General features: G+C 41.6%; 1 protein-coding gene across 1 annotated transcript; it reads right to left on the bottom strand.

Annotated features, from left to right (window-relative positions):
* Window positions 1-720: 720 nt before the first annotated feature.
* LOC123578469 (zinc finger protein 565-like) lies at window positions 721-23,556 on the bottom strand. The gene is made up of 4 exons (XM_045441342.1): window positions 23,446-23,556; window positions 23,162-23,287; window positions 1,325-1,451; window positions 721-827 (listed from the first exon to the last, which is right to left on the bottom strand). Exons 1-4 carry the CDS (start codon window positions 23,554-23,556, stop codon window positions 721-723), a joined length of 471 nt encoding a protein of 156 aa, XP_045297298.1.
* Between the last annotated feature and the right edge of the window lie 760 nt (window positions 23,557-24,316).

Below are 24,316 nucleotides of genomic sequence, written 5' to 3'. Positions count from 1 at the left end.
GGTGGCTCAGTCAGTTAAGTGTCTGACTTTGGCTCAAGTCATGATCTAACAGTTCATGAGTTCAAGCCCCACATTGGGCTCTGTGCTGACAAATTGGGGTCTGAAGCCTGCTTCAGATTCTGTGTCTCCCTCTCTCTGCCCCTTCCCTGCTCATGCTCTCTCTCTCTCTTTCGCTCTCCAAAATAAATAAACATTTTTAAAAATTAAGAAAAAAAAAAAACAAGATTAAAGCCTGTGTAACATTGGAAAGCACAAAACGGAAAACATGTGATATCTGTCTCCAGTGTTCTCAGGATTTCTGCACCAAAACCCAATATGCACACCATTACACTGACATCTGTCTCATATGAGGCAAAAATAGAACTTAGAAAGGGCTTAGCATACAGTTCCTCAAAAATACAGAGATTTCCTCCAGGGGCCTCAAAACAATGGAGAAGATCTCAGGTTATGGAGACTTTTGTTGCACCCCAAGGGGAATCCTTTGGCTGTCACACAGATGTGAAGAGCCATCATTGGAGCTGAAGGAGAATCCTTAGGGAACATAAGAGCATGGTAATATTGGTTAGAAGATGTCCCTATGTGAGGGGGAGGAAAACAAACAAACAAACAAACAAATTAGGTTTCTCAAACTATTTCCTTTCAAGGAGAGCTGCCTGAACCACATTTTAAGGTTTATCTTCCTCCTTCACATTTAGACCTCACCTCTGTCATCTGCTTCATTCATTCCCATCTATCTGGGTGTGTGGCTACTGTATCCTTTCCCTTCACATTCCAAGACTCCTTTTGGTCCAAAAAGATGACCAGGTCTGGCTTAGACACAACAAGACCTGTTTTAGAAAAAAAGAATAGAAAATCGCTGGGAATTCTAACCTTTGATCGACTATTGTGCTCAGTAGAGAAGAGAGGACATTTTGGAATTCAAGAAAATGATTTCCCAAATGCTGTAGCCCAACAGATCCTTTAAGAACACACAGGAGGGATTTCCCAAGTTCATATCTTGAACTGAACTTCCAGGTACTAGATATAATAATAAGGACTGGAAATTGAAGTTTAAGCTGTGGGCAGTACTATTTTATGTCACTCAATATTTAGAATGGCCACTTATCTACAGAAATGATGATGTTATCCTAAGGAAGGGAAATCTAAAACTGAAAAGGAAACATCAGGAAAATTTTTCTCTATATCTACAAACCCCTACTTCTTTCCCTTACTACAGGGAACTGAATCCCAGCCATGCAAAGAGGAAGCTTCCAAGAGACAGTCTTCAAAGGAAGGAACAAACCCGCGAGTGTGGTTTGGGAAGTCTGGCAGGAGTTATCCTCACCCAAGAAGAGGAGGTGTCCATAGGTCTCTAACATCACATCCCTGTACAGTGCCCACTGACTGTGGTTCAGGAATCCCCACTCTTCCTGAGAGAATTCTATGGCCACATCCCTGAAGGTCAACAGTCCCTTCAATAAATACCACAGTTACCAAGTGGACACAGACAGAGGTCATAATGGTACCTGAGATGAAAAAGGGAGTTAATGTCACCAGCTAGACCACAGCACCTGATCTTTACTGCTTACCTGCTTGTACCCACCGAACTTAGTCCTACATTTTACTTAACCTCTTTCCATCTTATCTTTTACTTCAGGCAAAAGACCCCATGGGCATAGTGACCTCTGGTGGAAACAGAAACTATGCAGCAAAAGATAATGACTATCCTGAGGAAGAGCTTGGGCAGGCCCAAATTGAGCTTAACCCCTGCCTCACACCTATGCAGAAGGACCAAACAGTAACCCAAGGAGTGACAGGCAATTACACATACCTCATTACAATACTAAAATCTCCACCCAAGGAGGAAGACAAACCTCATTTAAATAAGAGACAAAGTAGGTATAGAACTATTGTCTTAAGGTGAATGTGTGGCCTTATACCCAGCTCTACAAAAGATGGCAAGACCCCTCTTTCTAAATATCCACTCTAACCCTAAAAAAAGGAGCCCATTCCCTTTTTCTCTCTGTGTCTCTGCTTTGGAAGTTATTCCCTGTCATCTCCTTACTGGCTGCAAATCAAGTTTCCTTTCTGTGACAAACCCACCTGGTGTAGTTTTTAGTTATGACTCTATTATATTTCTGGGTTTTAAGACCCTCAAATGTTATTTATGTGATTCTTGTTTTTTGTCTGAAAATGTAAAGAAGTAAATAGGAGGATATTTCTATGACCTGAGTGTGGAGTAAAATAAAAACCCACAGAATGGAGGTCTGATTTAGAACGTCCACTCCCAGAAGTCAGTTTCTCTACTATACCAAGGTGAAAGCCTTCATTGTCCAATAGAAACTGATGTGATGTGGGCTGGGAGTGAAGGGTCAGAAAGTATTCTTGAAACATTTTTGGTGCAAAGAGATGTATTTATTAAAGCATGGGTAGGATGTGTGGTAAGAAAGACCAGCACTCTTTTAGTGAAAAGCCATTGCTTATATAGTTTTAAGTTGAGAGGCAGAGATAAAGGAAGTTTCTGAAGCAATTTTCACATGTTAAAGAAGACACAGGATCCTGGAGGTCTGACTATTATCAACCTAAAGTTGCTTTTTACCTGTAGCAAATACTAACACTAAGGCAGTTGTGAATTCCTCGAGGAATGTCATACTCTCCCTGTCCCAAATATTTATTAATGGGCTGCAAGTTGAAGGAAATTTCATTTTATCAACATTTCTTTTGCCTTTGGTCTCCTCATGTGAAACTACAAGCAAGAGAAATTGAGAGGAAAGAAGTTTCCAGTGTAAATGTCATGGTTTGTGCACATCATTAATAATTCCATCTAGGAATGAGATCCTAAGATCCTAAGATCCTAAGATCCTTAGGAATGGTAAGAGGGATAATATGAACTTTATAGTGGAGGAATCTGGCAGAGAGCAACAAGCCAAATAAAAGAAGGTAACATCAGCTTTAAGGAAACAAATTAATATCAGTGCCTAAGACACACCGAAGGCACATTACCACTGGTGTGTTCTTGTGGTCACCAAACATTAAGTCAGAACATACACGAAATTTTGAGAATACAATGGATTAAAACAACCTTCAACCACATATAGTTTCCATGTCCTGCAATATCTAGTATATTTTATTCATTTATTTTTGTTCATTTATTTATTTTGAGAGGAAGTGTCAAGTTGGGGTCATAGGGAGAGGGAGAGAGACAGAGAATCCCAAGGAAGCTCTGCACTATCAGCTCAGACCCCGCCGTGCGGCTCAAACTCATGGACTGTGACATCTGACCTAAGCCAATGTTGGTCGCTTAACTGAGCCACATAGGCACCCCTCTAGTATATTTTAAATAGAGTATCTTTTTCACATTCTAAAGAGCAAGCTACCCATTATTAGTAGTAGTAATAATAGTAGTGAACTTTCCAAGTTATTCTGGGCCTCATATCTACTGTGTTTATTTGTAGATTTCTTTTTTTTTTTTTTTAATTTTTTTCATTGAATGAGGGAGGGGGTGGAGGGGCAGAGAGAGAGAGAATTCCAAGCAGGCTCCACACCACACATGGAACCAATTACAGGGCTCGAACCTGCAAAGCTGGGAGATCCCAGGTCATGATTTGAGTCAAAGCTTAACCAACAGAGGCACCCAGGAACCCCTATTTGTGCATTTTCTTAATACTGTCTTACACAGAGCTGATAAAGCATCCAGATGGGACCAAATATGAGCTGTTTTCCTTGACTGGAATCCTAGGACCAGATCTCATCAGCAGTAAGAATCTTGGACTCATTGACTTCCCCTGCAGATCTGTCACAAAGGGAATATTTACAATACATGCAAGACTTTAATTCAAAGTGACAATTGTTGATGCCCTATTGGCAGCCAGGTTGGGGAGAAGAGAGAGAAGATTCTGGGCTGTAGGGGAGGAGTGTTCTAAAGACCTAACCGTGAGTATCATTTTTGTGAAGGTTTTCAAAATTAGGTGAAAACATGAGATAGAAACATCAGAAGTAGAGAAATCAACACTTTCAACTTCTAAATGCACGGAATTTCAGGAGAAAAAGAAGACAAGACTCTGACCTGGGACACCAGGCTTATCTGAGAACCGGCCATCTCTTCTTGCACCTCATGCTCTAGACTTCTTTCTGAGGATATTTGTGGAGAAATCACAGCTGCATCAGGAGAATATGGTCTCAAAGCCTACACAGCCTCTCCACTAGTATACTGCTTGCCCATAGGCAGGACTTTTAAATGCAGAAAAGGCCCAACTTTCCAGTCCCTTGCGTCCTGAGCTTGCCCTTTTCAGCAACTATGAGCTCTTACTTGGGGACCAATCTCCTGACTTTTCCTCTCTGCCTTCAGGGGGCCTCCCCTCCCACAGACAACCACAAATTTTGCTACAGAATAGGAAGAATGTGCTACATGGACCTGACCCTCCCAGACTCCTGTAGAGGAGAACTAGGTGCCTCTCCTTGAGCCAAAGCCTGCACTCAACTCTCTTAAATTAATGGGAAGCCTTCCTGCTTAACCCTGGCCTCACTTAGAATCACCTGGAGAACTTAATTAAGACAGCACTGTTGTTTCCACCCTCACCAATTGATGGACTCTGAGGGGGAGGGCAGCAGCAATGATGGTTTTTGAAACTCCACATGTGAACCTTTAGGGAAGCATTTGGGGAAGTGACCAAGCAAACCACATGAACCAAGGCTATGGTTGTTGTCCAGATTAAAATCCATGCTTTCTCCACTGATCAGAGCTTCTCAACATTTGTACATTTTCCCTCTTTCTGCTACAAAGGGGGAGACACCTTTACAAATGGAGTTTTCCCTTATATATGCAAATAAGTCTTTCATAAGAAACTTATACTGGGTTTCAGAGCTTTTCCTTTATCCATTTCTTTAAAATAACAGCCTACAATCATCCTTAGGCCAAAGATATGTTCTGGGTGACAAAATGCTTCACTTCAGTAGGGAAATGCTTATTTCCATAAGTAACTGACACACAGTTTTCCAAAGTGAATCTACTTTTTACACTCCCATCAGCAATATATGAGAATTGTAATTTCTCGACATTTTCAACTGAGAATTGGTGTTATCCTTCTTCTTTATGTTAGCCACTCTAGAAACTATTGAGCGGTTTCTCATTATAAATATGAAGTGGTCTTACTCCGGTTGTGCTGGTGACTCAAACTGAAACCACTTAAAAACATTAAGTTGAGCAGAAATCAAAATGACTGCATTAAAACATTAGCGAGCTACATATTAAACTAAGTATCAAAAAAAAAATAAATAAAGTAACTATCATTTTTCATTTCTTCCTCAAATCTCCCCTCCTCCCTCTTTAGCTTTTCTTCCAAATGCTGGTAGCACCCTGAAAACACTGATAGAGCAGAGCCTGCTTGGGATTCTCCGTCTCCCTGTCTCTCTACCCCTCCCCTGCTGCCTCTCTCTCTCTGTCTCCCACTCAAAAAGAAATAAACACTTAAAAAAAAAAAAAAAGCAGTATACAGAAGTAGAGAATAATAGTGTATGTGTTTCAAATGAAGAAATCTTCCCAGATATCTGTAGAAGATATCTTTTTTATAAGGTCATATGATTGTATATGACATTTCTTAATTATTTGAGGCCTGAAATTATTGAAATTATTATTCATAGGTCATTATACCAGAAAAGAACACTTCTCGAATGCTTGTAATCTGTATTTTTTTTTTCAACGTTTATTTATTTTTGGGACAGAGAGAGACAGAGCATGAACGGGGGAGGGGCAGAGAGACAGGGAGACACAGAATCGGAAACAGGCTCCAGGCTCCGAGCCATCAGCCCAGAGCCCGACGCAGGGCTCGAACTCACGGACTGCGAGATCCTGACCTAGCTGAAGTCGGACGCTTAACCGACTACGCCACCCAGGCGCCCCTGTAATCTGTATTTTGAACAAGGATCACATAATGGATTTAAAATGCAGCACTTAGTTTGTGATCTTCGTGTATTTTAATGATTAGAACATAATGGTTTTGAATGTGTTAACACTGATACATAATGAATGGTGTATTATCCCACAACGTATATTATCTTACCTTACCTTATTTCAGAATGTAGATCACAGATAGTATCTACCACCTATTTGGTAACAGAGTGGCGTAATAGAAGCAGTATGTTTTCTCAGTAGCCTCAGACTTTAAACAATGTGTGGTTCTATTTCCCACAGTTTATTTATTGCCATGTTTTCTCCTCCTTGTAGCTCCTGGGACAACAAGACGGTTATGTTACAAACTATGTAGGAGTACTGTAGACAGTTCAGCTAAAGTACTCCGTGATGCTGTTACTTGGCAACCATTTGGTGTAGTCAGTTGGCTGGCATTGGATTGACCTGATACAACAGCTTTTCAAATAAATAAGGTAAACAAACAATTACAAAGACAAAATAAGGTCTTCTGAGGCCTATTCGTCCACTCCCCAATCTTCTTTCTCAATAGACACTAGGAAGTCAGCTTGTGCTCAGGCCCCAATCCAGTGCCATCTTCCTGTTTTCTCCCTTCCTAATCTCCACTCTCATTCTATCCCTTTGCTGTACCTTCCTTTTCCTGTGAAGCACCTTCTGCTTCCTCCTCTCCTGATCATATTAACACAGGCCCCTTTAACATTAGTCTTCTGAAGATATGAGGGGACCCAAAATTTCTTATCCTCCCTGGAGTAAGGCTGAACTTTGAGCCATAGTTAAAGATTTCTTTAAAGCGACCGAGGAACCCACAGGTTTGCTGAAGAATTTAACATAGTTATTCAACATCACCTGGCTGGTTTCTCAGATTCATATCAATTAGCCCACATGCTTATTGGTGAGGACCAGGCCAAACATTGGATGAAACTAGCCCAGTGGGAACATCATGAACAGGATCTAAAGAAACAGACCCCTACCTTTTGGCATGATGCTAAGAAAGTCTCTGGAAAACCCCACTGATCAATTACAATGGCTTTTCCCAATTCTATCCCAATCAGAACAAAATTCAGCCTGTACACAGAAGCCTGAAGAATCTCTTCATAATGATTACAATCAACTCCAACTTCTCTTTAAAAAAAAAGTTCTGGTCCTTAGATGTTGAATCCACCCATGTAGCATTTAACTGTGTTCATTAATGGACTGATCCAGAATCTTTCCCTTTTCGTGAAAATGACCAGGATGGAATGGGACGCTAGCTCCGCTCCTGATTTAATTCACCTGACAAACCAGATTGCTCACACCCTGGAGAAATCACCTAGAGAAAAGATGGCTAAAATTTTTCAGTATTCAAATCCAACCAATGAATGCCCCTAACCAAAACTGGAAGCCTTGGCTCTGCAATTGCTGTAAGGAACCAGGACACTGGGGGAAAAAGAGGGCTACAAATTTAAGAGCCTCAGACACCTTCAGCTCTTTAGCCAACCTTTTTAATGTCTTCCTAGTTCCCAATGGCAGGGCTCCAAGGAACTATAGGGGCTGTTCTGAATCCTCCCTCTCAATTGGCTTGGGGAAACTACTCTCCCCATTGGGAATAAACCTGTCTCTGTCCTTACTGACACCTAAGCTACCCTCTCAGTGCTCAAGCCCACTGCTATCAAGCAGCCAGCCCCTGTCTCAGAGCACTAAAACAGTTTCAATAATATAGGTCTCTAATAAAACACAGCATGTCCCTGTTTTGGAACCTATTGCCTTGTGTCTGGACCCTAAGAGCATTACAAACCCTATTCTCCTTAGTTCATCTACCCCAATTAAGTTAATGGGCTGAGGTTTCTTGGTGCAATGTCATGCCAGAATTCTTTTTCCTAAAAGGGGAAAATAATTCTACAATTTGACAGTAGTAACCACAATTGGAATAAAGGAGGAAATAAATGGCCCTTCAACATGTTTTCTATGCTCTGTCTCTGATGGCACTTTAGCTAAGGGTAGGGGTACTGATCACTTATTCCTATTGGACCAGCTGCCATCCTCTTTATGAGGAAAATGGTCAACTGATATTGTTGTAATCCACAGTGCACCTCCCCTCAAAACTCAAATAGATCCCTCAAAATCTCTGTCTGGAATTAATCATTACCCTATAAATAAAGAAGTCCATCAGGCATCAAGCCCATAATAGAGTATTACAAGGCCCAGAGCCTCCTTATGCCCTAACCTAGTCCTTGTAACATCCTGATTTTACCTGTGAGAAAAACCAAAGCCTTAGGATGGAGGTTTGTCTAGGACCCATGAGCAACAAATAACATTTTTATCTGTTGACATCCTGTTGTTTCCAATCCTTGCACACCTGGTGACATTGATTCCCACTGAAAGCAAATTTTTCACTGAAATGGACCTATGCAGTACATTTTTAAGTATTCCAGTTGATAAGGAGAGCCAGTATCTTTTTGCCTTCACTTGGGAGGAACGATAATACACCTGCTTAGTAATCCTCAGGGTTACACAGAGTACCCAGCCTATTGGTCACAAACCTTAAAGGCTGTTTTGAATGACATAAAGTTTTCTGTAGCCTCTCCTTTGTTACATTGTATACATGATTTGCTTCTCTGCTCCCTTCTCAAGTTTGTTCACCGAAGACATCTTCTACCTGTTGAAACTTTTGCCCTTGAAGAGACATTAAGTCTCCAGAAAATAATTGCAGCTTGCTCTCACTTAGGTTAGATATTTAAGGCACCTACAGTCCTGACAAGGACTAGAATTGGATCCAGCAAGACTTTGAGGCGTCCTGTGTAAGTCCAAACCTAAGACTAAGCACTAATTATGAGGATTTCTTGGACTCTGCTGGTTATTGCTGAAATTGGATTCCAAACTTCTCTTTTAGGGGCCAGCCTATATATGCTTTACTGAAACAAAACAAAACAAAACAAACAAAACAACAAAACCTAGCCCTATAATTTGAAATGAGGGGATGTCATAGCCTTTGATAGTTTAAATAAAAGTCACACACAATAATGAAAACTCTCTGAACTTCAAATCTAACCTTCCTTTCTGCATTTTTCAATTCATCCATATTTCACTCCTATGATATGCAAATGTTCTTTTTCAATCAATAGGGAAACAGAAGGTGACAAATGGGTGACACAGTATCTACATCTTCACGGTTATTGTGGGACATCTAGTGGCCACTTGCAGGATATTATGGGGATTAAATCACATCATGTATGTGAAGTTCCTTACATGGTGCATCACAACTTCCTTGCAAACAGGAAATTAGTGTTTGATCCACATTGCAGTAATTGATTTATACGTGTTGTTTTCCAAATAGAGACTGGCTCAGACATTAGTGCATTCCAGAGCCTTCTCTCAGTAAACTTTAAAGTGCTGTGAAAGCATGTTGTTCTGCAGGATGGTGATAGTGGTCTTTGCTGGGAAAAACAGTAAACTCACAACCGTGGAAAGTAAGTGGTAAACTCTTGCCTGGGAACTCAGCAGGAGTTGTTTGTGTTGAGTCAGATGGTGGCTGTGGGGGGCTCAGGTGTGCTGTGCCTGCAGTCTCTAGTGTAGTGCCACTAAACATGGGTCTTGGGGAGTAACAGCGCTAACAAGGAATTGGTGAAAGATGCCGGTTCAGAGACCCCATTCCAAGCCTGAAGAATCACCATTTCTTCTATGGGACTTAAAACACCACATGATTCATATTCACATTAAAACTTGAAGCACAAAATTGCTTATCAGCCTGGGTTTACAATAAAAATCCCATGGTGAATTTTAAGAACCAGCATCATCTGTGTCCTCTGCCAGAGTCTATTGGTCAAGGTGAGAGCATCGGTGCTGCTTTAACTATGAGCTCCAGGTGATTCTCAGGTGAGGCCAGGGTGAAGCATGAGGATTTGCAGGCATATTTGGGAGGGCTGCATCTGCCTTTCAGTAGAAGAGACCATAGTCTGTTCGGTGTGGGTTTGGAAGGGGCAGGACAGTGCAGTCCATGTTCCTGGAGCTGTGGTAGGATGTGTGACTATATCTGTGGGAGGGCAGGACATCTGAAATTGGGGAGGAGAAACTCACAGGTAAGTGTCCACGCAAGAGCTCCATTTTTCTGAATCTTTCCTGTGACAAAGTCAAAGAGGGGGCAGCCCTTTCTGCACTTTGAGATGATGAGTGCAGGTGAAGAGGCTGTGTAAAGGTCTACAGGTGTGATTTCTCCACATGCCATCACCCCAGAAAGCACTCAAGAGCAGACAGGGAGGAAGAAATTACTGCTTCTCAGGTAAATTTGGTCTTGACTTAGCTCAGGGACTGTGTCCTCATTTCTTACTGAAATGCTATGCATTTAGAAATTGCAAACATTTACCTCTCTATCTCTGATGGTCCTGCCTAACAAATTTGTTTTGGACCGGTATTTATTCCTTTCATGATAGTCAAATTCAGCTCTTTAGGACATTCCTAAATTATGTTCCCAGGCCTTCTCTCTATTCTCTACAACCAGGCTTTCTATACAGCATGAAAAATTCCTGCCATGAATTCATGACTTGGAACTTTGAAATAATTCCCTCTGCGACAGATCAATATGGAGATGTGTTGATACCCAAGATTCTCTTGGGAGATGGGTCGTGTTTTGGGACCCCAGTGAAGGATGATATTATACAATATTTAGGTTGTGTCTGGGTATGGCATGAGTCTATGTAAACTAGATTAAAAACATGAACAAACAGGGGCTCATGGGTGGCTCAGTCATTTAGGCATTAGACTCTGTTTCAGCTCAGGTCATGATGTTACAGGTTGGAGTTCAAGCCCTGTGACAGGTTGCTGTCAGCACAGCTTCTCTCTTCCTCCCTTTCCCCCTATGCTGTTCACTCTCTCACATTCAAAATAAATATAAAACCAAAAGAACATGAACAAACAGATCAGATGGCTATTTGGCCCAGAATAAGTCAGCGTTCTGGAAAAAAAAAAAAAAAAAAAAAAAAAAGGCTTCTTGTCTAGATTGTTTCAAAGGCTTACTATTTAAAATGGATTGAATACTATAGGACATGGGAGGAATCTGTGGCTTGAAATTTGTAAAAACCTTCTATATTTTCATGATTGGTATCCTATTATGATTTGTGGTGTTTTTGTTTGTTTGTTTTGTCCTTCGGAAACTCTATCACAACAATGGTGAGTCCTTCTACGTGCATGAGGCCACTGATAACAATTTGTCTCATTACAGCTGATGTTAATATTGTTCACATGGATTAGGGTCTCTCTGATGGATAACCCTGAAAATGAAGTTTCTCACCTTTGTTTACAGGAGATCCTGGCCCTTGCAGATAAAGGTTTCATTGATAGGAAACCTTGATCTCTTGACATGCAATTTTATTTTGCACAGTATAACAGATGTATTCTCCATCATTACTTCTTTTTATTTTCAGCAAAAGGAAACAAGCATCATATACTTACTATTTGTGAATAGGTTTTAAAATTCTTGGCACAAATGTAACTTGGCACAAATGACATAATTTCAATGAAATAATCAGGTATTTGTTGGTGTAAGGAAGGATTAATGATGTTTTATCTTGACTTAACCTTCTTCTTCCCTGAGGTTCTCTGTAAGCATCACTGTAGATTGGTGATAATTCTAGAAACTAAATGGCATAGGATTCTGTTGCCCACATTTTAAAATCTGATATCTAGTCCTTATTTTTTTTGCAATAGTACTTTGAGGTGGAGTTAAGTGGCTGAACTTTGAAAAGGCTTCCTAAGTGTTCTAAAGAGGCCATCAGGAAACAACATTTGGAGAAATAAGTTCTATATTGTTCTGTAATGTAACATCTTACTGAGGATAGTGCTGGGTTTGAAATTGTAGATTTTCCAGCCAGGGTCATGTATCTTTTTGCACATCTTGCTATCTCCAGAGTGGATCTGATCAAGTTCCTGGAAAAAGGAAAGAGCCCTGGCATATGAAGAGAAGGGAGACAGTAACCATACACCCAAGGTAAGTGGGAATGAATGAAGCAGATGACACAGGTGAGGGACCAAAGTCAAAGGAGATAACTCAACCTTAAAATGTGGTTTGGGAAACTCAGATTGAATGGAATGATTCTGGAAACCTAGGTTTATTTTGCTGGTGGTCACAGAGGGATCTCTCCTGTCTCCCTCTTGCCATGCTCCTACATCCTCTTAGGCTTACCCTCTGTTCCATTGGAACATTGTTCCATCATCATCTTCTATGACATTCACAGTGAAATCCAAAAGCCACCCATGGCCACTGAGGGTCTCTGTGATGTCTGCTTTTCCATTGGTTTTGGGAGCACGTGAAAATCTGTACACATAGAGAGATTCTAAGTGAAGGCCTCAATGTAATTTACTCCTGTCCAAGTTATGGGTGCACTTGTCTCCTGGAGACAGACACAAAGGCTGGTACAACATCAGGAATGTCAGGTGGATTGATGCTTCCCTATGAAATCTTATACAGTGCAACCCTATCCAGATAGGCTTCCCCATTGACCAAACCCAGTACTCTGTGCTCTTAAATGTACTGGGAGCCTCATCATTTACATTGGCTGCACAGTGGAATAATGGGGCCACATAATTAACACCTAATTAATACTAGGCTCCATCAAGGACTAAGTGCCAGAATCTTTGGGGTTGGGACACTAGAGATGGGAGTTGAAAAAAAAAACTACACAGGGGATCCCACTATGAAGCCAAAGCTGAGAATGACATTTTAGACATTGCTTGTGAAAATTCCATGTATACACAAATCACTTGAGGTTCCCATTAAAAACAGACTCTGGAGCCCCACATTCAGGTATCCTGACTCCTTAGGTCTAGATGAAGGTCATTAATTTGTTCTTTATTTTTTTAATGTTTACTTTTGAAAGTGAGAGTGTGAGTGGAGGAGGGGCAGAGAGAGGGAGACACTGAATCTGAAGCAGGCTCTAGACTCTGAGCTGGCAGCAAAGAGCCCGATGCAGGGCTCAAATTCAGGAACCAGTGAGATTGTGACCTGAGCCAAAGTCAGCCACTTAACTGACTGAGCCACACAGGTGCCCCCATTAATTTTTACTTTTCACAAGCATTGAGGTTGCTGTCCTCAGACTTTATTTCCAGTAGCACTAGAGAGAGCAGAAGAACACACCTGAATCTGTTATACCCAACCATCCTATCTGAACACAAATACTGCCGTTTTCAGTGAAGACTACTAACTGCTTTAAAAAGGATGGCATTCTCTGCTCATACCCTGCAAATTGGGAAAGGAAAGGATAAGGCAGTGGGGTCTGAACATGGCTCTTTGGGGTACACATGTGTACTCATCCACAAAGGGGATGTTTCTTGAGTATCTTATGTATGCTGCAAGTGTATGAGGATGCACTGTGTTCAAGAAGTTGGGCTGGGAATCTTACGTATATTGTGTGAGTTAATCTTCCTAAAACCCTGGGAATTGTGTACACTATGTCCATTTTTCCAGGAGGGTTGGATCCTGGGTGAGCCTTCTTGGGAGTAGAGATTGTTTCTCTTCTCTTGTAATAGCAGTACTCTTGAAGACCATGTCGGATGTGGAGGCACAAATATAGAGAGCAGATGGGAGACACAAAGGGTAGGGTAGAACCTCTGAGGGAAATTTGATGCGTCAAGAATTTGCATTTATGTATTTGGTCAATTTTAATGTGTTGAAAATCAGTGGACATTCCAGGAGTGGAAGGTGGGATGCTATGTGTTACGTTGCAAGCACTGTTTGAACCAGAAAGATGAAACGTACTCACCAAATTGTAAGTCCTTTACAATCCTTTATCTGAGTCTGAGGCTCAGGAAAGTGTGGATATCAATGGGCTATCCAGGAGGTGGAGCTGCTAGGAACTCTGTTCCCTGAGCTGTTCTGAGAAGGGAGGATCAGGGACTGGCACCGGGGCCATAGAGGTCAATTTCGTGGTGGAACAGGTCACTTAAAAAAATTTTTTTTAACATTTATTCATTTTTGAGAGACAGAGGGAGCCCGAAAATGAGCAGGAGAGGGGCAGAGAGGGAGACACAGGATCGGAAGCAGGCTTCAGGCTCTGAGCTGTCAGCACAGAGTCCAATGTGGGGCTTGAACTCACAGACCTCAAGATCATGATCTGAGGTGAAGTTGGACACTTAACAGAATGAGCCACCCAGGGGCGCCTGGGTGGCACAGTCGGTTAAGCGTCGACTTCAGCCAGGTCACGATCTCGCGGTCCGTGAGTTCGAGCCCCGCGTCGGGCTCTGGGCTGATGGCTCAGAGCCTGGAGCCTGTTTCCGATTCTGTGTCTCCCTCTCTCTCTGCCCCTCCCCCTTTCATGCTCTGTCTCTCTCTGTCCCAAAAATAAATAAACGTTGAAAAAAAAAAAAAAAAAAAAAGAATGAGCCACCCAGGCACCCCTCAAACAGGTCATTTTTGGACAGAATCTGAAGAGATAATTCTGTCAGGCTCCACACACACCTGTAGACAGAAGGACTGTTCCAGATGCAAATTCCAGGACACCTGAGCTCCATGCCCAGAATGTTAGCCCTGAAGTATGAAACAGTAATCCAGGAACATCAGAAGATTCACTCCAGTGATGGGACTGATGGACGCCTAAGCGTTTATATCATGCACGGTGATCCCGAATGGCTGGCCCCTGCTCCCTATCTTCTCAGGTTCCCCTTCATTGTGCGAGGTGCCAAACTTGATGGGTTCACCAGCATTCTCTTTGTGCACATGTGTGAAGTTTGATAATACCAAAGGCAGAAACGAGAGAAAGCATCAAAAATTTTGGGTGCGATAACACTGGTATGAGGGAGGACTGGTCTGGCCAGAGACTATGACCCCTTCACGTTTGAAACGTAAACTCAGGTGTGTGGGCTTGGTTGAGAAGAGATTAAAGGCTGGTGCTCTGGAGGCCTGGGCCGGTAAAAGGAGGAGCACAGGATTACAGGTTTTGGCCCTGAGAGGGGCAATGCATGCTCAGAAATCCTCTGTGCACATGTGCAGCATTTGGCCAAAAACTCTATCTGCACAGGTGCTGTGGGGAGCCATTACCACAAGTGAAGGCTGGGGAAATGAGGGCTGAATCACATCAGGGTCTTATGCACATGTGCAAAAGTGGGCTGAGAGAGGCACGGAAAGGTGTCATACTGAGTCTTATGCCCACGTTGTGAGTGGGCAAGGTGTTCAGACCATGTGGGAAAGGTGCTCAAAATGAGAGGTGGTAGTGTGTGGTGTTAAAAGATGAACTGGTACGTGTTCATATTTTCAAGAGTTAGCTGACTACTTTTTTGTCTGTACAAATGGTTAGACATGTTCCTTCTGTAGAAGATAGTGGTAAAGTTTTTATAGAGATGTGGAAACAAAGGAAAGACAGTGATTTATTGGATTCAGTATTTTCCCTTATTTTTGAATGCAATTTTATACAAACAAAAACTGCCCAAAAATTAATATCAGAAACCTTACAGAGGGGTATTATGGTAACCTGCCTGAAAGGACAACTTACTTGGAGATTAAAATACCAGATAATAAGGTAAATTAAATAACGTATGAATGAAAAAATGCAGTGTATAATAGCAAGAGGTGAGGAAACAGATTACTATAGAAAAGATTTATTAGCCTGTACAAGTTGGTTTTGATAAACTACTGTCTACAGGTTACAGTAAAGGACCATGACTTTCATTGCAACAGTATTTCCCACACACATAAAAATCTGGAAATAAGTCCTTCTCATATTGTCATTTAGTGTTATTTTTTTTCCCCAACCCTCAAGTCACAGAAATAGATTTTTGAATATCAACTAGCTAAAAACCCTGCACAAAGTGACCATTAGTCACTTTAGTCTCACACTGGTGTGACTGAGTGTTTTTAGGTTGGTGGTATTTGGAAGAATGACAATAAGGTTTTCCCTCAGTTTGGTTTTGGAAGGATATGAATAGGGTGTTTCTTTAACTCATGTAATGCTTACCACTTTTCAAACCTACACTTTTTTTCTTCCCACAAGTGTTGGTGGTGTTTCTCCAGGAACCTCAATTAGAGCTTGTGTAAGGATTACGAACATCTGTATCTTTTTTTTTTTTTAATTTTTTTTTCAACGTTTATTTTATTTTTGGGACAGAGAGAGACAGAGCATGAATGGGGGAGGGGCAGAGAGAGAGAGAGACACAGAATCGGAAACAGGCTCCAGGCTCTGAGCCATCAGCCCAGAGCCCGATGCGGGGCTCGAACTCACGGACCGCGAGATCGTGACCTGGCTGAAGTCGGACGCTTAACCGACTGTGCCACCCAGGCACCCCTCGAACATCTGTATCTTAAGGGGTTTCTCTCCAGTATGGATTTGCCTATGTCCATTTAGTGGTGAGCCATAAAGGTTTAACCACATATTTCACATTTGTAAGGTTTCTCAACAGTATGTATTCGCTGATGACGAGACAGTTGAGTGTCAGTCAAAGGTTTGTCCGCATTCCTTACAAATGTACCTTTTCTTACCAGTACCATTTGTCTTCTGTATATTTAGTCTTGAGGACTGACTAAACACGTTCCCAGGTTTATGACATCTGGATGAGGTTTTTTCCCCCACATGAGTCCTCTGGTGATCGTCATCGTTGGAGGACTGGTTAAGAGCTTTCCTGCATTCATTATATTCATAGGGATTCTCTCCCATATGCATACTCTTATATATAGTAAGATTGGAGCTTTGATAAATATCACCCCCTTAAATGATTCATAATGATTGTCTGGAAAATGAGTCCTTAGACATTGTTAACAGCTGACCCTGGTTAAACTGTTTTCTCAGATTCACTGCATTGTAGAGTTCTGTCTCCATTAACAATGCTCTGGTAGGATTGTGGGTTTGACTCCTTGGTGAAGGACCTCTCAAATTGAAACCACTTAGCACTTTTTTCCTTCATTTTTAAATCTATGATTTTCACAAGTATTTGATGGAAAGGTCAATGCAATCCTATTTTCGAAATGGTTCAAATAATTATTTTTAGCATGGACTAGGTAACTGTAGAGAGACAGGTCCTAAAGGTGCGGTGATGAGAGAATTGGAAAGCAGAGGGCTGAGACTTTCCAGGAGCTGAAGCATTGGTCCCCTAGCTCAAGCCTCTTTTATTTTTGCAGATTGACTGATAACAGCAAGCACATACAACATTGTGTTGGATGTCTCGACAGGTCCTGCACCTGTAGTGTATTCCATACTGGGTCATGAGTACGTCTGGTGCCAGACAACACATTCTCATCCCCAGGCCTGGTGCCCATATGATGTTCTTATGGAGAGAACGAACAGTCCTGGCAGCCTTCTGTCCTGGGAATGGAACTGCTTTCAGTTTCTAGCTGCTCTGTCCCTTTCCTTCAGGACATTCTTATGGTGCCTCCAGCTTCTTGTCCTCCAACATCTCCCCCTTTTTGTTTGTATACAATGGACTGGAGAAGGACATTGCATAACCCAAACTGTCGGTTGGTACGTTGACAGGCTCATTTTCCCCAGCACCAGACTGTACATGCAAATATAAATACACTGCATATTAATACAAACAGAATAGCGGTAGAGAAACTGAAAATCTTAATATGCTCTGTACGGTTTAATTTTCCCAATCCCTCTGATGTACTTTCTAAGATCTTAGAACCAGATAACATGTCCAGACTTGTTTTGAAAGTCTCCTATATCTCTGCTTGCAGATGTTAAATGTCCATGGGCACATTAGATTGCCCAAGCAAGTGTCTCTTAACATGATTCCATGGAAATTTGGTGTTATTAAATGGTAATGGGGTTACACATACTGATGTAGCATACCAAACACATTTTAATGATATTTGCCTTTGTAGGCTCACTAATTGATCTCCCAGAAATATCACAGCCTGTTGTAGGTCTGCAATTTCTCTGGACATTCTACTGTCAATATCCCTCTCTGTCTTCCAAAGTTGGTGTGATTTCTCATGCCATTGTTGCACAAGTTGTGCTGTCTACACAGATTGATGCAATGAGACAACAGCAGTAGCTGTGGTGGCAGTGACAGCAATAATGTCTATAATAGCTTCAACAAGCATTCCAACAAATTGTAGGGATTGACAAAGAATTTGCTGTAGAGCCTGGTCCATCAGATACATTTCTGGAGAATATTGCCATGGTGGAGACCTGCAAACCAGCACCCACAGGCCAGTGTGTGATCGAAGTAAATACAAGCTTTCGGATGACCGATTAAAGCGTATGGAATTGTTAAGACAAGTGTATAATGAGCAGTTAACACAGGTTATAAGGGCCTCAGAATCATTCCAAACTATGTCCTTTTAATAGTGTGTATGGCAAACGGACACAAGCCCATATGTACCTGGTACTATTGCCCGTGAAGGACAAAGTAGTAATATTGTTGGAGCTGTCTTTGTAATACGTGCCCTTCCAGGTATGTAAAGGGTGAAGGGCAGCAGTTAATTTCCATATATGCTTTTGTAATGGTCCTTGTTGTAAATGAGGACTGGGCACAGAAAATCCCCCACCATGCCGAACAACTGAGCCATTAGCAGTGGCGCTGATAGTATGATTATGAACATACCATCGTAGATTTCGTAACATATTTTTAAGGCAAGCTGAGCCCAAAGGGCTCCAATCAATGATGCTTCCATAGGAAGTATTTAAAAGAACTCAACCTATCTCCCCTCTACATGCTTCCCAAGTCACCCGTCCATTCCATTCTGACAATGTATGAGTAGCACAAGATGGAAGTATTGGAAGAATGTCATTAAGAATGGAGCCAATCAGAGAATGGGCTGATAGTAAGAAAATAGGTTTGTGCTGGGTTCCATTTTTAATAAAAGATAGCCATGCTTGAGGCTTACTTTTGAGGCCGTTTTCCATAACCACAACATATAGGAGGACCTTCAATCCCTACAGTATAATAATCCATAACAGTACCTTCTTCATCTGGCCTAGGGGGTCCTCTGCTGTCAAATGGTCCAGGTGTCCATTCAGTGTCATTTGTATATACTGGCACGGGGGAGTCATACCAATTTACGTCCTGATTGAGAGGTGGATGAGGGATATAAGCCCAGTAAGTATAGTGATCAGCGTTTACTGTAGTAATGGTAGCTGAGAGCATCATATGGAAAAGGCGAGCAAGAGTTTGTGGGCTGTGAGTCTGCATCAATATTTTTTCAACATCATGCAGTCAACCTCTTAACTTGTCCCCAAGTAGGAGGTTGAGCGGTCCTAGTGCACCTCAGAAGAGGGTGTGGTGCATTGGGCACAATTATTGGTTTCTGGATGGACATTCTGCAAAACTCTTCAACTAGTGGGACATGTCGAACCGAGGTTGCTTGGATCATCTCATGCCTGGGTTTCAACTGGCAACTGGGTAACTACTGGTAGCCTTGATCTGTAGAGACATAAGCATACCGTTTGCCCCACACAACAACCTCTCCCTATTCCCAGTGTCCCTTCTCATCTTTCCAATATACTGGCTGGTGAACAGGGGTGACCTTTTGCTTGTGCCAGTGTACCTCAGCAGCAGGACATGTATGGGGTCCTTGTATGTCCAAGAAATTTAAAGTATATAAGGCACGATGTAATTGTTTCTGTGGTGTAGGTCTAAGTCCTTCTGCTCCTACCCCTTTTTGTTTAATTAACATGTTTTCAAGTACCTGATGAGTATGTTCTATGATCCCTTGACCTTGAGGGTTATAGGGAATGCCAGTAAGATGAGTAATTTTTTGGGCTGCAAAGAAGTGGGCCACCTTATGAGATATATATGCAGGGCCATTATCAATTTTAATGCATTGTGGGATACCTAGAATTGCAAAGGTTTTAAGGAAATGAGCAATAATGTGCAAAGCCTTTTCTCTGGTATGTGCCATGGCCCAGATATATCTGGAGAAGATATCCATAGTAAAATGCACATAAGAGAGCTTACCAAAAGCAGAAATATGGGTAACATCAGATTGCCAAAGTTCATTTGCCTGTAGTCCACGAGGATTCACTCCAGAGTTGTATGGAGCCACAGTGAAGGGCTCGCAAGAAGGACAGGCACTAACAATATCTTTTGACTGAGCATGTGTTACAGCATGTCTATGGGCAAGTCCTCGAGCCCTAGTAGGGTGAAGCATATGCTTCTGTTGTGCCATTTGTAAGGTGCCTTGTAATAAGTCATCAGCGATGGAATTTCATAAGGCTAATGGGTCAGGAAGGTTAGAATGACTGCAAATACGAATGATATATAAAGGGTGTTGCCTATACTGTATTCTTGTAAATGCAAAAACAGAAGATGTAATTCATTTTGTGGAACAATATGTGCAGTTTCAATATTTGGGACTGTGAACCACACATATTGTGAATCTGTCACAATATTGAGGGAGGCAGGTACAAGATGCAACAATTCTATAATAGCTGCTAATTCAGCCTTTTGGGTAGATGTATAGGGTGTCTTAGAAATAGGGCCATGTATAGAAGCTTTACCATGACCAATTCCATCTGTATAATATGTGTCAGTATCTGTCAAAGGCCAGTCTCAAACTAGCTTAGGCCAAATCCATGATGTAGCCTTGAGAAATGACAAAATTTTGTCTCTTGGATAGTGATTGTATAATTTCCCTACATAATCAGACAAAGTTATTTGTACTTGTATATTAGTTTGGTAAGCCATATTAATTTGTTGATAAGGGGATAATTATAGAGGAGGGATCGTCACCATTAAGCACACGTAATCAGGATCGGCCTCTCCAAATTACATTCCCAATTTTATCCAGATATATGGTAAGAGTTTTAGTGTCCTTATTTGGTAAAAACAGCTACTCAATGATTCCCCTGTCCTACCATAAGACCACAGTTGGAGAATGTGGAATAGAAAAAATCAATAATTGAATAGGAATATTAAGTCAAATATGAATGAGCTGACAATTTTGAATATGATTTTCAATCCATTGTAATTCAGCCTCTGCCTCTTTTGTGAGAACCCTAGGGCTGTTAAGGTTGGGATCACTGGCTAATGTTTAGAAAAGATGAGATAAGGTATAAGTCGGGATACCCAAAGCAGGTTGCAACCAATTTATATCTCCTAACAACTTCTGGAAATCAATTAAAGTTTTTAAATTATCTTGGCGAATCTGTACTTTTTGGGGAATGATGGTTGCCTTGTGAATTTTTGCACCAAGATAAAGGAAAGGATCTTGGGTTTGCACCTTAACCTGTGCTATTATTAGGTCGTATTTGGGTAACAATAATCTAGTGGCCTGATAAAGATCTTCTACCAGTATAGGTGTTTCTGCAGCAAAAAAAATATCATCCAAGTAACGGATAATCAATGCCCGTGGAAACTGAATATGTAATTGTGAAAGTGGCCGATTTAACAAAATGCTGACACATAGTAAGGCTATTAAGCATACCTTGTGGAAGAACTTTCCATTGATAGCATTGCACAGGAGCCATATGATTGTATGAAGATACAGAAAAAGCCAATTTTTCTCTATTATTTGGCTGTAGAATTGTGAAAAAACAATCTTTTAAATCTGCTATAATTAATGACCAGTTCTAAGGAATCATAGGAGATGGGAGCCCAGGTTGCAAAGGTCCCATGGGTTGTATCACCTCGTTTACCTTTCTTAAGTCAGTAAACATTCTCCATTTTCCAGATTTTTTCTTTATCACACACACAAGAGAATTCCATGGACTGGTGGACATTTCTTTTTTTTTTTTTTTTTTTTTTAATTTTTTTTCAACGTTTATTTATTTTTGGGACAGAGAGAGACAGAGGATGAACGGGGGAGGGGCAGAGAGAGAGGGAGACACAGAATCGGAAACAGGCTCCAGGCTCTGAGCCATCAGTCCAGAGCCTGACGCGGGGCTCGAACTCCCAGACGCGAGATGGTGACCTGGCTGAAGTCGGACGCTTAACCGACTGCGCCACCCAGGTGCCCCCTGGTGGACATTTCTATATGACCTGCATCCAATTGTTCTTGCACTAATTGCCTTAAAACCTCTAACTTCTCTTTTGGAAGAGGCAACTGTTCCACCCACACCAGGGCAGTTGTTAACCATTTTAATGGTAAAGTATAACGTTGTTCAGGAACAGTTATGTATATATGTATGTTCAAAATTACACTAAACTTGAATTCTGTACAGGATATATGGGATATCGCAGGCCCATATAAGGAGGCCCCATTTCAGCAGTAATTGGCTCCATAGGCCCACTTCCTTGTTGTCCAAGCCCTTTTAATGGATTATAATTCATTTTGGACATAATATTGGTTGCAGCAGGGGAAACATAGGGAATATTAATATATGCTCTCCATTGACTTAATAGGTCTCTTCCCCACAGATTAATAGCTATATCAGTAACATACGGCTAGAGAATAACAGCCTGGCCTTCAGGCTCTTTACATAGAAAAATTTCAGCACTCTGTTGGGTATCGGCAGCTTTTCCTACACCCAGAAAGACTGCGGATAGAGGTCGAAATCGCCAATTCTTAGACCAAAACTTAGAAGCAAGGATGGTGATGCTGTCAGCCCTTGAGTCTACCAGGCCAATAAATAATTTTCCATTAATTTGTAAGGTCATCTCAGGCCTTCTGTCCTTTAGAAATGTTTGCCAAAATACCTGTTTTCTGGTAGATCCAAACCCTCCCTGCCATTAGATCAGTGTGGAATTTAAAACAATGTAAGGCAACAACAATAGTTGAACAATGCAATCTCCTGCCATGACATGATAAGGAACAGAATTACTCTCCATTACCAAAATCTCAACCTTAAAATCAGTATCTATGACTCTTAAGTGGACACGGTTCCCCAACTAGGAATTGAACCCTGGTCACACCAGTAAGAGCACAGAATCCTAACCACTACACCACCAGGAAGATTGAGCTATAATTGTCTCTGGGCCATTAACCTGGGACCCAGTAGGTTTCCATTCCTCCAGTAGTGGGGGTAGGGGCTTAGATTCTGAGTCCTCATTATCTACAAGCTCATGATTACTTTCAGCCAGTGAAGGGTTGCAAGGGCCAATACCCCTCTCTTTCCCCAATTCTGACTGCAAGGGCTGCCACACCAGGGAACTTAAATTACATAAAGACCATAGGGAGAGAAGGATGGCTTCTCCTTGCTGATGAGCAAGGCGCAAAGCACGTAAAACCAAATTCCATTGTTTCTGATTCAAAGCATTTTTGCTAGAGGGCGTAAACCAGTAACCATGTTTCTTTACTAAATAAAACAAATCCTCAAAACGGGAACATTTCACTTTTATCCCTGAGCTCTTTAATAAAGTCTGCAAGAGCTGAATATGTGAGTTATAAGTAGATGGGGTGGAATCCCCAGTACTTACTCTGCAGAAACCCCGAAGGAGGAGCTTCTCTGGCTCTAAAGTTCCCTTCAGTTCCCTGGGCATTTCTTCAGTGGTGCTGCACATGTCCACCTTCAGGTCCCTGTTGGGGCACCAGAGAGACAGGTCCTAAAGGTACAGTGATGAGAAAATTAGAAAGTAGGGGCTAAGACTCTCCAGGAGCCAAAGCATTGGTCTCCTGGCTCAAGCCTCTTTTATTTTTACAAATTGTCTGATAACAGCAAGAACATACAACATAGTATTTGACGTCTTGACGGGTCACGTACCTGCAGTGTATTCCATACTGGGTCATTAGTACATCTGGCATCAGACAACACGTTCTCATCCCCAGGCCTGGTGCCTTCTGGAGAGAATGAGCAGTCCCAGTGGCTTTCCATCCTGGGAATGAAACTGCTTTCAGTTTCTAGCTGCTCTGTCCCTTTCCTTCAGGACATTCTTATGGTGTCTCTGGCTTCTTGTTCTCCAACATCCAACCATGTTTATCAAAATTAAGGGACTTTGGAACGAAAAGGGATTGTGTGTTGGTTGAAGAATCAAGAACCCTCCAAAAAGAACTTGTCAAATCAATCACATTTAGAATTAAAAAAAAAAATTAATGTTTATTTTTGAGACAGAGACAGAGCATGAGAGAGGGAGGGGCAGAGAGAGGGAGACACAGAATCTGAAGCAGGCTCTGAGATGTCAGCACAGAGCCCAACGTGGGGCTCAAACTCATGGACCACGAGATCATGACCTGAGCTTAAGTCGGATGCTCAACTGACTGAGACACCCAGGCACCCCGATCACATTTAGGATTTTTATCTCCATTGTTAAATGTCTAACTTTCAGAAGTGTTTCAGTGAATGATTAAACCCATGTTATATATGAAATGGTTTGAATGATTACTTTCAGCATGGACTAGGTGATTTTCCAGAATTTCCAAATGTCCTTTCAGAGAATATGTATTTTAATAATGGATTTGGGTCCTTTCATTCAAAGACAGTATTCTGCAAACATAACTGACTTAATGTTGGGTTTTGCCTCCAATTTTTATATCCTTGACCTCTTTTGTCAGTAAGGATTTCATCATTGTAATACAGCCAGTTTTGTCATATCCATCATAATATCATTTCTACCCTTCTCTACCCACCCCCCCAT

The sequence above is a fragment of the Leopardus geoffroyi genome, chromosome E2, assembly GCF_018350155.1.
Source record: "Leopardus geoffroyi isolate Oge1 chromosome E2, O.geoffroyi_Oge1_pat1.0, whole genome shotgun sequence".
Lineage (NCBI taxonomy): Eukaryota > Metazoa > Chordata > Mammalia > Carnivora > Felidae > Leopardus > Leopardus geoffroyi.
The sequence above is the reverse complement of the archived record's forward strand: the minus strand, read 5'-3'. Positions and strand labels throughout refer to the sequence as shown.